Source organism: Schistocerca cancellata, chromosome 8, assembly GCF_023864275.1.
Source record: "Schistocerca cancellata isolate TAMUIC-IGC-003103 chromosome 8, iqSchCanc2.1, whole genome shotgun sequence".
Taxonomy (NCBI): Eukaryota; Metazoa; Arthropoda; class Insecta; order Orthoptera; family Acrididae; genus Schistocerca; species Schistocerca cancellata.
The window spans coordinates 321,819,688-321,836,377 of record NC_064633.1 but is presented as its reverse complement, the minus strand read 5'-3'; the positions used below and the strand labels follow the sequence as shown (position 1 = coordinate 321,836,377).

At 36.4% G+C, this 16,690-nt stretch overlaps 1 protein-coding gene across 1 annotated transcript in view; it reads right to left on the bottom strand.

Moving 5' to 3' along the window:
- The window catches only part of LOC126094434 (uncharacterized), a 514,476-nt gene that overhangs the window by 11,499 nt on the left and 486,287 nt on the right, over positions 1 to 16,690 (bottom strand). Inside the window, exons 13-18 of the mRNA XM_049908800.1 lie at positions 13,462 to 13,576; positions 12,702 to 12,849; positions 10,214 to 10,394; positions 9,675 to 9,842; positions 1,884 to 2,057; positions 1,312 to 1,551 (exon numbers count right to left, since the gene is read on the bottom strand). Coding sequence (XP_049764757.1) covers positions 1,312 to 1,551; positions 1,884 to 2,057; positions 9,675 to 9,842; positions 10,214 to 10,394; positions 12,702 to 12,849; positions 13,462 to 13,576 — 1,026 coding nt within the window. The remainder of the gene's footprint in view (positions 1 to 1,311; positions 1,552 to 1,883; positions 2,058 to 9,674; positions 9,843 to 10,213; positions 10,395 to 12,701; positions 12,850 to 13,461; positions 13,577 to 16,690) is intronic.

Here is a 16,690-nt window from a genome sequence, read left to right as displayed (position 1 = left end):
ACATAGACTCCTTTACAGCTTTACAGATGAACCACACTTGCGCCCCCCCCCCCCCCCCCCCCCCCCACCGCCGTTCTCCTGGCACTGCACATTGCAGCCTAGTATCCTGTCACCCAAGAGATCCCCGAACCTTCCCACAGGCAGCACTAGTATCTTCTCCTGCCCCTGACCCTACCATGTTACTCCTCACCCTCCCCACCTCACACCTCTTCTGTACCCCCACTATGCATCCCAGCAAAGGCTGCTGTTCATTTCAGACACAGTTGCAGTCAGCCCTTAATGCCCAGAAGGGGCAGTGGTCTTACCTAGGTGTGAGTCATGACTCTGTGAATGTGTGTGTGTGTGTGTGTGTTTTGTTTTGTTTGTGTCTGATGGACTTGGTCCAGTAAGTAATAATATCCAGCAGTCTTTTTTAGTACTACTGTCTGCCACTCAGTGCCTTCTATATGAAGTGATTAGCATCTATCCTTTTCATATAGTTGCTATTCCATGCTGGATTTCCCATTGTTTAAAAAAAAAGACTTATGTAAGTTGTGAAAGGTAATGCAAAAGTGGCTAAATTAAAGCCAACACCAAAGGCACAGGCTATTAGGAACAGTTAGGACTGAAACCTGAACAGCAGATTACAAACAAGAATATCTCTTCTTCAGTACTTTCGCAAAACTTTAGCTGTCTTTTATTATTATTATTATTATTATTATTATTTTTATTTATTTATTTATTTATTTATTTATTTTTTTGCATGTAGTGCAGGAGTCCTAGCATAGGCGTACCTAAATCTCTCTTCCTCTCTGTTTCTGGTTCTAGATGTTTAGAGTAATCCATGCAGAAACATATCATACACTTGCCCAGGGAAAAATATGTAACCACATAAGACCTGAGAACACTGCATCAGGTCACAGTATTGTGACAATATTGTCACAATATTATGATATGAGGTGACAGTCTTTATTGATGAACATGTTGCCGCTGCAGTTCATGCTTGGTTTTGGAAATGTAACCAGATATTTTCCTTCGTTAATCTAAGGAAGCAAGGAGCAACTAGTGTACTATGCACCAAAGACAAGATGGATTATCTGCTAAGTTATAGTCCTGAAATTGAATTCATTTTACATCTACATCAGCACAATGGATGTGAGTGCACTCAAGTCAGTGCTTGATAGAGAGAGAGAAAGTAAAATTTGAGTAACTTACTTCAGACCATCAGTAGCAGCAATACTTTACTCACTCAGTTACTATGATAGACTTTATATAGGTCACAGCATGAATCATGTAAATATAGACATACTTCCAAATTCTGTTACTTCTTACCCTGACATAGTTGGCATTAATGTAATCTGAGAGGGGCTCCCCTTCTTTTGCAGTTAAATGTACACGAGTCTCTGGAAGTGGGATGACATTAGAATATCGATTCTTCACATCAGCACCATCTGGGAGTTCATCTGTTGTAACTGTAACTTGTGGAACAGCTTCAAACTCTTCTTGCAGTCCAGATGTATCAGAACTGAAATTTGCCAAACCTGCAAAGTTCATTGGATGTGAAGGAGAGTTCTGAAAAATAAAACAGATCATTATTATTCTTGGCTACTAATAAATTATTCTACATTTCATGCATTTGTAATTAATTTCATTAGTGTATCAATTTCTTGAGTCTGTATTACACTGAGGATTTAACCATGTATGTGATATGTACAGAAGATGACATAACAAATTCTCAGTAGGTGAAACATGAACTTGTGAGTGAACATGTTTGTGATTTCTTTTTAAAGACTGTAGAATGAATCTACCTAAGGCTTTCTTCCCCAAAACTGAACAAATCTTGTAATTGTTAAGAAATATAACACAGTAAAAACAGAACAGTAAAATTGCTGAGAATAACTAACCGGGTCATCAAAAGCTAGATTTCCATAGGATCTCTTTGATGATCTGAATAGACCTTTCCTCCGTGACCTGACACTGTCGTAAACAGAGATGCTGTCAACACTATAGGCATCAAGTGATACTGGAGTGCAGCGTTGTCCATAGTTGAAACGCTTCTGTCGGCGCCTTACATAAACCTTTTGAAGAAAAAGAATATATAACACATTAATGACAAAGAACTGGTTTTAAGATATTTTACTTAGTAGATTTCTACAAATTCAATACAATATTTCACAAAGAGTGAAAATATTTGATTGTTCATCTTCAGGAGAATGTTGTGAGCAGAGGCAAAAAATATAGAACAGATTTCAATTCTATTTTCAGTTTAATCAACAGTATATTCATAAAATCTATAGTGCAGCACGCTCTTCCGAAGGCAGGCTATTATGTTTATTGACTCTAGGGAACTGTATGTCTTCTAAATGGACTTGTAAGGCTGCTGATCTGCTTACCTTATTTGAAGTCATATCTCCGGTTCAGTTGATAATAAAACAGATGCTAGTAACAGTTTTCAGTAAATAAGGCAACACTTGAAAAATTAAAATACAGCCAGTATGGATTTATTTTAATGACAACACAAGTGATGATCAGCTAGGAGTTCACAATGGCCATTTATTTTCATAAAATCAGATTAATACCTTATATAGACTCATTGGAGGCTGATCTATTTATACAAGTGGCATCTGCAAATTATTATTCTCGTTATAAACCCATAACTAATGATTTGCTGGTGGTCAACTGATAAAGAGTCACAATAAGTGATTAATTATTTATGATCAGAGGTGATTGACACTGTTAGGCTGTAACTGATTGCCTGAGACATTACTGGCAACTGACTGAACTTGAATACCTTGAGGTGACCACTAGAGTATGCCTGAGTGTGTTATTGTCCAAGCAGGTAATTTTTTACAATGCATTTATAAGATGTTCAGATGCAAAGTATTAAAATTTTTAATAATGTCATAAAAGACAGGATCTATATGTAATAAATAGTTAATACACATTTAGTAAAGTAAATTAAAGTATGTGGCACAAGTCCTTGACTGGGATATTGCACTAACTGCAGACAAAGGAAAGGTTTTCTTTGCCACAGCAGTAGGAGGGTGAGGGCGGCAGGCCCATCTACCCCATCATTGCTTATCCCTGGGAAAAACCTTCAAATATTATTCAAGAAACTAAATCTTGAAATTGAATATTTCATTAACTACAACAGTTTCCTCATAATGTTTTTATAGTCAGAAAAACTGGGGCTTCAATATGGTCACGCTGGAGCTATGAAGGCTTTTCATTATAATATTTGTTTAATCTTGTGTTTCTTCTGAGAAAAACATTTTTCAATAATAACATTTCCTAAACTATAAAATTTTTATACATGACATAGTGGGTATCTGCACAGAAGAAAAATAGGTTTTAGATCAGAGTTTGAGTGCCCTTGGTTTTACATAATACTTCCTTAAATAAACCCATCTATATTGAAAAATTATATTGTAACCATCAACCAAAAGCAAGTTATCCTATAAACAATAAGGATCAAAAATTGCAATTTTGTAAAAGTATTTTGACATTTCATGTAAACGCTGTACACAGATTACATAAAAATAGTAACTGTGTTAGGAGTGATACCAGAACAAGTTGAGCTATTCCACCTTGCTACATTTCCAATTGTTGATGCAAAGTTACGCGAAACAAAAGAACCATTTACCAGTCTACATATCATATTCCTTCTTCACAGTGTGCTCCATGAGGTGGATTCTGTCAGCCACTTACTTAAATTTATGTGTTTTGTTCTGAGTTCTTAAGTCCTATTTATTGTAAACACAATTTTTCTCATACGAAAGAATCATGTGATGCAACATTTTATGTAAAATATTACCTAGCTTAAGTGGATAAATCTTACTGAAGAAATTAGGAAACTCTTATCCCATGGATGATTGTTTGTTTAGCTTAGTATTTTTTGTTGCTTATTCCACAGATCATATATATAACAGCTCACTATGATTTTGGATGTGTCAATAGATATTTGGGATGTGTCAGTAGGTCTACAAATGAGATACATTTTCTCTGTGAAAAGATTGCTACTTGCTGTCCGTTTACACAGCTAAAAGGGATAAATTAAAACTGTGAAAATTCCTGGCAAATTAAAACTGTGTACTGGGCCTAATCTCAAACCCAGAGCCATTGAGGCTCAGCTTCTAACTTGTCCTCTCAGCTTTACTTCTGCCAGTACCTTCTGTGAAATTTGGAAAATGGGAGAAAGGTAATGGCAGAAGTAAAGTGTGAGGACAGGTCATGAGTTGTGTTGTGATGACTCAACTGGCAAGAGCATTGCATTTGAAAGGCAAGGTTCTGGGCTCAAGATCTGGTGCAACACATGCAGTTTTAATCTGCTAGGAAGTTTCATGATTTCAATTTGTCTCTCTCACACCGGCAGATACAGGAATTTTTTCGTGTGTAATCATGCCCCTTCCCCTCCCCCATCCTCTCAGCTAACAAATCTGCTAACCTGTCTTTCTCCTTTCTATTAAGACATGGACCATGCTTTGTGTACTTCCATCTTCCAATAGTATAAGTCAGGATGGTTCCCATATGAGTTCTCTGCAAAGACTGCAGCAACCATCTCAGTTCTCAGTTAACTTGGTACACTGATTTGTTACACAATTTCTCTATGTTGTCTCTCACCTACCTCTGGATGGACTTCCCAATATTTGTGACATGGTTCCCTGTTCCTGTACCATTTGGCATACACCCCTGCCATGGTTACTACCCAGCAGGGAGACTTGTTTCTTCCTAATCACTTTTCTTGATAACCTACACTTAGTTTCCTGGCTGAACACTGAAGGGTACAAATCTTTGCTTCCTGCTCAGTGATTCACTTGTCTTTTCTGCAGAGCCTATGGTTCCATGGGAGAGACCTATTGAGTTCCCCATTTAGTTCTCTACTACAATCACCACAACGGAATTCCAACCTAACATCTACATATATTACTCCCCTTCTGACTACACTATGGCCATATCCACAATTGTATTGCATTTGAACACAGGCTGTATACTTAAAAATAGAACTAAATGACTTAATATGCTTTATATTTAAAAAGAAAGATGATGAGACTTACCAAACAAAAGCGCTGGCAGGTCGATAGACACACAAACAAACACAAACATACACACAAAATTCTAGCTTTCACAACCAACGGTTGCCTCGTCAGGAAAGAGGGAAGGAGAAGGAAAGACAAAAGGATATGGGTTTTAAGGGAGAGGGTAAGGAGTCATTCCAATCCCGGGAGCGGAAAGACTTACCTTAGGGGGAAAAAAAGGACAGGTATACACTTGCACACACACACATATCCATCCACACATACACAGACACAAGCAGACATTTGTAAAGGCAACAAACTGTCCATTCGCATGAATGGACACAGGCAGACAGTGTTTGTTGGTAATGAGGATCACCCTGTGGCTAAACATGCCTTGGTGCACGGCCAGCACATCTTGGCACAGTGTTACACCGTCCGGGTCATCTGGATACTTCCCACTAACACCAACCTGTCAGAACTCCAGAGATGGGAACTTGCCCTTCAGCATATCCTCTCTTCTTGCTATCCGCCAGGCCTCAATCTCCGCTAATTTCTAATTTCAATCTGCCGCCGCTCATACCTCACCTGTCTTTCAACATCATCTTTGCCTCTGTACTTCCATCCCGACTGACATCTCTGCCCAAACTCTTTGCCTTTACAAATGTCTGCTTGTGTCTGTGTATGTGTGGATGGATATGTGTGTGTGTGCAAGTGTATACCTGTCCTTTTTTCCCCCTAAGGTAAGTTTTTCCGCTCCCGGGATTGGAATGACTCCTTACCCTCTCCCTTAAAACCCATATCCTTTTGTCTTTCCTTCTCCTTCCCTCTTTCCTGACGAGGCAACCATTGGTTGCGAAAGCTAGAATTTTGTGTGTATGTTTGTGTTTGTTTGTGTGTCTATCGACCTGCCAGCGCTTTTGTTTGGTAAGTCTCATCATCTTTCTTTTTAAATATATTTTTCCCACGTGGAATGTTTCCCTCTATTATATTCACAACACTTAATATGCTTTATATTACATGAATTTTAATTGTTTATAAGCTGCAAAAAAATACAGGGTAGCCCTTCAGGTTATCACATAACATAAACTCTTAATCATGTCCACTTAAAACAAGAACTCAGCACTCACTTAACTGCAGAATCTTTTAATTAACTTAATCACAATAAAATATAACTTTCAATAACTACTTAGCACAAGTATTACTTGATGTTAGAGGAAGTTAACAATCAACAAAATACTGTCTGCTATCCGAAGTGAAATTTTACATGACAATATACATTCAAAAACTCAGTAGTGAACTCCTCATCCAGTCTGTCAAGAAACATGTGGGCACAATTTAAGCCCAATAAAACAGTACAGTAATAGAACATTAATACACCATGACAAATAGTTCCTCAGTTGCAAACAATCTTGATGCTTTCTTGTCAGGACTCATGTTGTTCAATGCAGGCATGACCTACATTTATATCTGTTGTGAAACTGCACATAAGATTAATATTGGCTACCCAGCTACACAGTTCACTATCAACTGTCAATGTCTAAATCTGTTTCATAATGCATGTCATGTGGCTACAGAAGAAGGATGAGCATATTGATATATAGGAGTTACGGTGAACAAAAACTGGTCGTCAAAGACAATGAGTTCCTTTTCATAAACTAAACATTAATAATAGTGATATTAAGATTTGCTGCGAGTCCTCTGTCAGTGATTAGTGTTTATGTTGTAGAAGAAGTTGGCAAAAGGGAAATAACACACATTACATCATACTTAAAAAAGCTGTCTCTGCCACTAATGCTTCTGATCCCTTGGCAATTATCAGTAATTTAAATGAACTATTAGGAAACCAACATTTCCTTCAAATTACAGGTACTTTTAATGACTCAATGCTAACTTGATACCATATGGAATTGAGAAAATGTACTGTTTATGATAAAATATAGCCAACTAAAACAGCTTTTAGACACAAAGACATCCACACTTGTAACTGGAGAGCTAGTTGTTTAAAATAATTTATACAGTATTAAGTCATGAGAAAATATAAACACTGTGATAATTAACTATGTTTACAGAGGCAATGATGAACAGTATCTATTTATGATGGATATTTTGTTATCATTGAAACAGAATTTTTCTCCAAAAATATGAACACTATATAAGATGGGTGATGTTTCTTTTTCAGCTGGGAAAAGTAAGTAGCAAAAGTTGTGATGCAGAGTTAAAAGGGAAACCTTAAAACAAAATGTCACTTGAAACTTTGTGGCAGATTAAAACTGTGTGCAGGACTGACATGTGAACTCAGGACATCTGCCTTTTACGGGCAAGTGCTCTACTGACCGTGCTACCCAAGCACTACTCACGACCCATCCTCACAGCTTTACTTCAATCAGTAGAGCACTTGCCCATGAAAGACAAAGGTCCTGAGTTTGAGTCTCGGTCCAGCATGTAGTTTTAACTTGCCAGGAAGTTTCATATCAGCACAGACTACACTGCAGAGTGAAATTTCATTCTGGAAATGTAGCTTTTTCCACAAAACTATTCGCTTAAACATTACGATATGCACTTATTTGGCATAACTTTCAGTCGCTTCCAATATGCTAAAAATCAGGATAGACTTTCATTTGCAAAAATTGTGGTAAACCCTGTATTTCTGTCAAGTTAAGTAGGTCCAGGACATGCTGAATTTTATTGTAATATCCTTTTTTATTTTTCATTGCATAAAATGATTCAGCCTGGGATGAGAGCTCTTGTGTATTGGCAGTGGTGGCAATGGTGGACTCCAGCCACCTGGCCTCTCAATTTTAGAATCTCTCTAAAGATATTTTTAGAAAATTTACAACACCATCATTGATAAACATTGTACCACTGCTATCATATTTTCTAGATCTATTGTATACCATTAAGTACAGAAAAAATGGCCAGTATTTCCATTGAACAAGAGTTAAGAATATCAATTACTGCAAATACCAAAATTATCATCTACTCTACTTATTATCAATTTCTGACAACCTCATTTCAGTACCTTGAACCATTGACATAGTAAGAGATGTGATATCTTACACAACTCACTGTGTATAAACGGTGGAATGCACTAAACACTACTGAATAAGACCAGAAAGGACACTCTGCTAAAATTCCACTAGTCAATGGTAACGCACATCATTACATGTATGCGAAAGCTGCATTCCCACTCAAAAGGAAAAGCAAAAAAATTAGTTGAAACAAAGTTACTGTGGAAAGTTGCATTCTACAAGGCAGACAGAGGAATGAAGATATATGATACAAACTACATATGCATGCTCTAAACAATAAAATGTAAAAATACATAGAGAAATGGAAGAAGACATTTGCAGCAGATGGTTGATGATGGATTACCTAAATACATGATGCAATACTTCTCTGCTCAAAAGTGAAAAAAAAAAAAATCAAATAAAGAAGCATATGAATCAAAGTTTCTGTGGAGACTGAAAGGTCCTTGTGGATCTGCCCACTATGCACCTATGGATTGAAAAGTATCTATCTATCCATTCAGCAGGGAAGAAAAATGCAGGGAGGCAACATAGAAGATGGGTCAAACTGTGAAGGCAGAAGATCCTTGCAGTGCAGAAGATATTTCAATGCATGCATTACATGATCCTTCTTGACCTCTGTATCTAATGGGTCCACTACTCTGCAGCACACTGTTTTCTTAGCAGTCTTTTATTTCATTCCCTTTTGTCCCTCCTCCTCCTTACATATTGTCTCACCCTGACCTTCACCTATCTTGCACTTCTTCAACCCACCACATTAGAACCAATTACTCACAGCATCTAGACTGTAAAGGTGCTAAAATAGCTGCTTGTATGCACTATTTATACCATCTGATTCATGTCATAAGTTCAATAGGTAATCTAAGAGTGTGACATCATTGTCAGAATGCTTTATAGGTAACATTGTAGTTTACAAGCACTCTGTCATGTGAAAGAAGCCAGTAGTACTTCCAGCACATCTCTCCTGATATTGCATATTAGGATAAAAAAAGAATTCTATGACATTTTTCTCTAATCAGGTTGATGGATTTAAGAAGAAAACTGGTAAGTCTTTTCTACTAACAAAAATTATATACAATATTATTTTTAGCTATTATTGCACATTATTATTTCTAAACTCTTTCCATCAGTAGGTGATTTCTCATGATTGCTTGATTTTTTATTAAATTTTAAGTTTTCAGCTAAATGAACAGTTATTCTTAAACTTTATTTAAGCAAAATGAAACACATCTATAGGTGACAAATTAGTACACAATGAACAGGGTTTGAAGTTTCAGACTCACTATCAGTATCCTGATTTTAAATACTACACCATGACTTGTTATTCAAATGCATTAGTTTTTATTCATATTGTACTTGATGAGGTTCTTCGTTGAGCATAAAAGAGGACAAGAAAGACTAAGAACATGACACTGGTTTCTAGTAACTTACAACTTAGATCCTGGTGCATATACACTAAACATCAAATTTTTTATAAAACAGATAGCACCATCAGCACAGAGAATTTCTCTGCATATTAGAATAATGAAAAGCAAGAACCATTTATGTGTGTGACAAAGCTATATGCCTATTTTCTCAAAACTGAATATTATTTTCTCTATTTACCTGTGGAGGTAATTAGCTGTATACTATTCAGATTTCACAGTGCACTTACCATTAAGCCAAAAAGCAGGAGTAAGCTGACAGTTCCTATACAGGCCACAATAATAGCTGCTAAGAGACCTGGTGTTATTTCTCCATTGGGATCTGATTCAAAACCTGGGTCAGGAGGAGCTGTGCTAGTGTCATTTAGGCCATCCTTCACTAACTCCATGTTGAGAATCTGAGGATGAAATATTGAACTTCATGAGTTTCAGTGTGATAGGTGAAAATAGCTGTATAACTCTATACATGTAACAAACAGAAACGATGATGATTGTATATTTTATATTACCGGTACTCCTAAAATTTCATTAACTACATTGTACAGCAGTGTAAGTAAAACAATAGCATGTTACTTAGTGTACTGTATTTGATAAATGTCTGCTCCTGTTGGGCATTAACAGAGTGGTTTCTGACGTAATATTCAGGAGCACAATAGTAAGCATGCTGCTCAGTCTGCTGACATGAAGAGGTATTGAATTATAATATGACTATCTATTAAAATTTTAATGGTCTTTTTATGACATAATACAGAAAATTACTACATCTCACCTGAAATGGAAGTGATGGGTGGCTTTCATCCCAGATCTTTTTCAGCAACACACTTAGATCATAATCAAATGAACCATTTTCATCTTGTATATAGACATCTAGGGTTCTCTCTCTAGTAATGTCATCACATCGCACCTCTTTCCCTGGCATATGGATAACTACTTGCTGGTACATAATTACCCTGCAATTCAGATAAAAAATGACAAAAGGGTCATTCTGTGTGAAAGCATCTTTCAAACCTTATTGTCGTATACATTTATGAACCAAAACATTATGACAACTGCCCTCCACAATATTGAATGCTACCTGGCAGTGTTGCAGACACAAGGTGTTAAGAGACATAAGTTAGACAGAGTAGAAACAAATGGGAAATAATTCTTGCTTGATGCCTTTCCTGGCAGTGATGGCATCTCCCAGCAGGATAATTGTCCTTGTCAAAAGGCCAGAGTGATGCTACATATATTTGAGGAGAATGATAGTGAACTCATGTAGATGTCTCTGCCGCCAGATTTGTTTGATCTGAACCCAATGGAACACATTTGGCACGCTGTTAGGTGCAACCTCCACACCCACAAACCAGTGGCTCTTATTTTATGGTAATTTTGTGACATATATACAGATACCTGGTGCCACATACCTGCAGAAACCTAGCAAGGGTTTGTCAAATCTATGTCACACAAAATTTTTGTTGTACTCATTGTGTACTAAACAATTAAGCAGTGGTAATGATTGTCTTGACTCATCAGTGTATTTAGTATAGATGTATTTTGGCATCTCCCTTATTTCTTCTTGTTGGTGATACCAGACATTGTGATGCTAGATTAGGTTCATCCTTGAGTGAATTATATGATACTATTGACCCAGCCCAGCATGATACAGGTATCATTATGTATCCAGGGTCAGACAATGTATCTGGCACAGTAGTATTTTCTTTGGGGGCCACTGGATAGAGTTATGTTAAAATTCAGAGAACAACATTAGGTAACTGTATATCATCACTTTCACATAACATGAGTGATGTAAGCAGCACATGCCAGAAAGTTGTCTGGAGGCATGACTGTTACGTGTTCCATATTGGATTGACATTTGGAGTAACCTCTCATGACAATGATGGGTGCACATTGTGATGTAAGAAATATGTTTACAACCAATGTGAGTACTGCATGTGAATCTTGGGTGTATATGTGTGGGAGTAATTCAATATGTATTGGAGACTGGCTAGGATGGCACAAATAAAAGAAAAAATAAGAAGAAACATCCATGATATTGAGCTCCTGTGACCACTATTCTTGTGAATCTTAGTACACACTGTGATGCACTGTTGAAACTCATTGCCACAATTCTTTGTTACAAAATGTGGCAGCTTTTTCACTGTGGCATACAAAGAATCACATCTGCATCTAGATTTGATTCAAGGAAAGCAGAAAGCTGAAAATCGAGTCATCTGCAGTGCTGCTGAAAGAACATGCTGTTAGTAAATGAAGCAAAGTTAATTATAAAAAATAAAATAAAATAAAAACAGAATTTAGATTTACATGTTTTTTTGCTGTGCAGTTGTTCTCAAATAATTACAAGGAAAATATTGCTTAAAGATACTTTCACATTTTAAGTCTCACATCACTGTCTGATGATGAAGTGGTTATCTTTTCATTATTGGTCATATTTATTATGATATTTCAAAGTTCAGTAACTTTCTGCACATTGTTCAAAGAATTTGTAGTGAATTATGAGTATAAATTGCAACTGCTAATCTGCGGCAAACAGAAACTGGCAGTCTGAAATTGTTGTCACATTTTGAAATGCCTCCATGAATCATCTGTATACCTTTTTTGAAATTTTCTGTTTTCATTTGTAAGAAATTTCTGAGTCCCATTCAAGAAGATCATGTCCATGTCTTTATGATCTTCAAAAGGCCTAAATCTCTTTCTTACACATGGAGATTCATTTACCAGTCTTCTGAACAACTTGAAAGTATCTGAACAAATAATAAGTGAATACACAAAGGTGCATATACATTGAGCCTGCTGTGCTGGACACTTTCTGCCTATTGTAAGTACATGAAAGGAAGAGTCATTTCACATAAAGCTGTGAGTCCAATGAGTTCTACCATTCACTGCTAGATGGCAGTGGCATCATATTCACAGGTGGCAGTTTACTAAGTCTTCACAGTTCAGCTAATTTGCCACAGAATATTTGTAAATTGGACGCAAACATTTCTCATAAACTGGTTTTCCTACGAACAAATCTCTACAATAGTTCCTGAGATTAGTCAGAGGTAAGCAAGGGACTTTAATTTATATATGTAAAGAAGGTCAGCAACAACAGTAACAAAAGTATTATTGCACATCATTTTACATTTTGTCTCACACACTGTACTATTTTTGTACAGTGTTGCGTGGAAATTTTATCTATGTGTAATGAATGATCATAATGTAGCATAAATAAAAATTTTAGTCACTGCATACAAACAACAAATGACATGTGTTACCTTCCTGTGTACTGCTGTAGAATTTGAGCAATATTGCAGGGAAGCCCTCCCAGATATAGACACACCTGCTCTCCAGATGCCAGAAGGCTGAGTCTACAAAATGCAGTCACTGTCTCACTTTTATCAGGTACATCCCATTCATTCAGTTCTGTAAGGAGAGTGAGGTTCAATAAGTAATGTACATGTCTGTTTACATATTTCTCAGGCATAAATCTACGAAAAAAAGAAAATATTCACTGAGACATATATATTTTAACATTTATTATAAAATTATATTACTAACATAATTTGTGTAAATGTTTATTATGTTCACAAAATTTGTTGCAGTAAGTTAGGAGTGTGAGGAAATATGATTCTTTCACTCTCTCTCTCTTTTTCTCTTTTTCCTTCTTTAGTGATTTACGAATAATACCTACATTATTAAATAGTTCTTGGCCACAATTAGTATAAAATAGTTAGTATGCAATGCATGTTGAACAACAGTTGAAATTGAACTTTTGACAATATAATCAATGATTATACATCAAGAAATCTAACTCTGATTGTCTGTTTGTCCCCCCATAGTTATTCCTATACACACACAGGCCTTCAGTATCACTGTAATATGTTCAGCAATATCCAAATATGTAAGTTTGTATAAAAAGTTTACATTGTGGCTAATGAGCAACGATACTCTACATGTCAGCCAACCTTGAGATTAGCAGTGCAAATGTCCAACTGCAGCACTAAGGCTTCCACCAGTATATAAAATTTATGATACCTTTGTCAGAATCTTGTTCTGTAGTGGTTTCAGGTACATATGTAGCTGTGTCCATAGCTCCGTCTTTGGTTGTTGTAGTAGCTTCTTCCTGCCACCTATTGTTATTGCTGCCCTCCTGCATTTAGAAAAATATAGGTCATTATTATCCAGTCTGATAGGCCACATTATACAACAGCAGAAATGGATAGACTTGATCTCATATAAACTCAGATTGTGCTAATTTAGATATATAAAAATTGACCTGCTCTTACCAGAAGCAGACATTAATATTCACATACCACATGAAAAATTGCATAAAATTCTTTGGAGTATAGCTGGGTAACCACCTAAAATGCATACATATAAATCTATGTTCTGCAAACAACTGCAAAGTGCATGGCAGGGCAAACTAGCATAGTACTAGTTATTAGAGTTCTTCTCGTTTCACCCACGTATGGAGCATGGGAAAAATGATTCCTAAAATTTTGTGCACACTGTAATTAGTCCAACCTTGTAAGGCTTTCATGGAATGGTTTGCATCTATCTTCAAGTGTCTGTCAGTTTAGTTTCTTCAGAATTTCAATGATGCTGTCCTATGGGTCAAACAAATCTGTGACCATTCGCACTTCACTCATTTTTGTACAATCATTCTCCATTTTAATCCTATCTGGTACAAGTTGCACACACTAGAGCAATATTTTAGGATGGCTGCACAATTGTTTTGTGAGCAATCTCTTTAGTAGACTGATTGCATTTCCCTTGTGTTCTACTAATGAACTGAAGTCTGCCATCTGCTTTACCTATGACTGCACCTATGACCTATTTTTTTATTTTTTTTTTCCAGTCCAAAATCTTATCAAGATCTGACTGAATATTTGTGTAGCTTTTTTCTAACTGTACTTCATTACAGATAACTGCATCATCTGGAAAAAGTCAAGATTACTAGTAATACTGTTTGCTAGGTCATCAATATACAACATGAACAGCAAGTGCTTCAATGCTCTACGCTGGAGCACTCCAGAAGCTACTTCTATGTTTGACAATGGCCAATCAAATAACAGGATGTGTCCTCTCTAACAATAACATATATAGACAAAAAAAACAGAACATAAAGACAAACTAATCAAGAAACTCAGAACTTTATGTTCTCCACTCGGAACTGACTGTCATTCTGTCATCTTGAAGATCATTCTGTTGGCTTCTTCTTCTTCTTCTTCTTCTTCTTAGTTTCCATTTTGGCCTGTGAGACCATATACATGCTCTACATTCCTCCACCAGTCATTTCTGTTCCTGACTTTCATGGTCCATTCTCTGTATTTCTGTCACAATTGTCCTTCCATCCTATCTGTGGTCCTCATCAGCCCCTTCTATCCTCCACAGATCCTGATAATCTTACAGTAGTCTTTCCTCTTCCATCCTAATTAAGTGTTCTGCCCACATCAGTCTTCCTTTCTTCATCCTTCAGCCAACATCAGCTTGTATGTATAGATCTGCCAGTTCCTGGCTTTTTAATATCTTCCCCTCCTGTAACTAGGTGTTTGTCTTGAGGCCAAATATTTTACTTAATATCTTCTTCTTGAAGACTAGCAGTTTTTGTTCATCTACTTTCCTTAATGCAAATATTTCACACCCATATAGAGCTATTGGGAGAATTACACTGTGGTACAGTCCGACCTCAAAACTGGTCTACTGCAGAGCGTATACCATAGCCAAAAATCGGCTCTATTTGTGGCTGAGACCCTTGCCTTAGTCTCCATTTCCATTCTATCCTACTTACTAAAAATACTTCCAAATATTTAAATATATCTAATCTTTTAAAAGTGAATTCATCAACTGTTGTGGGGACCATCATTGATTGTCTTACTCACGACCATGTACTCAGTTTGCCCCTCGTTAATTTGTAAAGCTGCTTTCCTTGCAATATTTCTGTAAGAACTTGTCATGAACTGCAAGTCCTCTTTGCTATCAGTTATTTGAACAATGTACTTCACATATGCAATTCAATTTACTGTGTTATTATCCAGCCATTTTCCAGCTGGGTTTAATTTTTTACATTCTCTTTCTATCTTTTCTAAAATTAAGTGATTTTATATATTTTCACTCCATGTCTTACAAAATTATTTCTTCAGAAATACTAGCCAAATTAACAATGTTTATTCTGAAAAAGTGTGCAGTAAAACTACTGTACAAAGGAGGTAATCAAACATTTTGCAAAAGCCTCTTCACAGATTGAGAAATTCTCACATTACTCTGTTGTGCATTTACTCCTTACTGGTCTTTGCCACTAGAAACAAAAATCAGTTTCTACTATACAAAAACAAAAATCAGTTTCCACTGTATTGTAATCTGCACAACCACAATACAGGGCAGAAATAATAATTTTCTGTAGATATTGCCTCTGCATCTTAGGTTGGAGTGGATTCCATGTCTAATATGAAGGTCTTCAGCTCAATCCCATCTAACATAAAACAAAAAAACTGAGAATCCCTACAAATTATGGACCAAATTAAAAAGAAACCTTATTCGTCCATGTTTTCACAAGTTCTCTGATTATACAAATAGCTGAACAGAAAAATCCTGCAAGCTGAATAAGAGGTAATACTGTTTATTCCAGTGACATCTCTGTTCCTATGACACAGTTCTACATTTATGGAATTTAAAAGGGAGGTAGCCTTTAACTATAGGATTAATGACTCACAAATACAGTCATGAAATATAAATTCTTGGTAGTAACATTCTATTGATATATTATGTGAAAAGATCACATAGGCTCAGTTGCAGGTAAAGCAAGTGGCAGAGTTCAGTGCATTTGCAGGATACTCTGAAACTTACATTTACCCATGAAAGACTGGTCAGCCCATACTTGAATACTGCTCAAATGTACAGAACCCATTTCAGGCTAACAGAGAACATCAAACACATACAAAGAAAGACAATGTGGTCTTAGGCCTTGTTTGGTGAGAGAGTGTAAACAGAAATGCTAAAAAAAATTAACTGGAACACACTCAAGGAAATATGACATGTGTCTCAGAAGAGCCTATTGATAAAAATCCAAAATCCGTGACAGAAGCTATGAATATTCTTCAGCCTCTATAGATCAGTCCCTTAATTGAAATTAAAATTAGACTAGTAACAGCTTGCACAAACAGGGTGTATACACAGCCATCAAAAATATTCCTGGATTTTCCACAGACTTACTGGTTAAAAATATACTTTTTTCTGGGTGAAAATGCATATTTTTCCAGGTGAA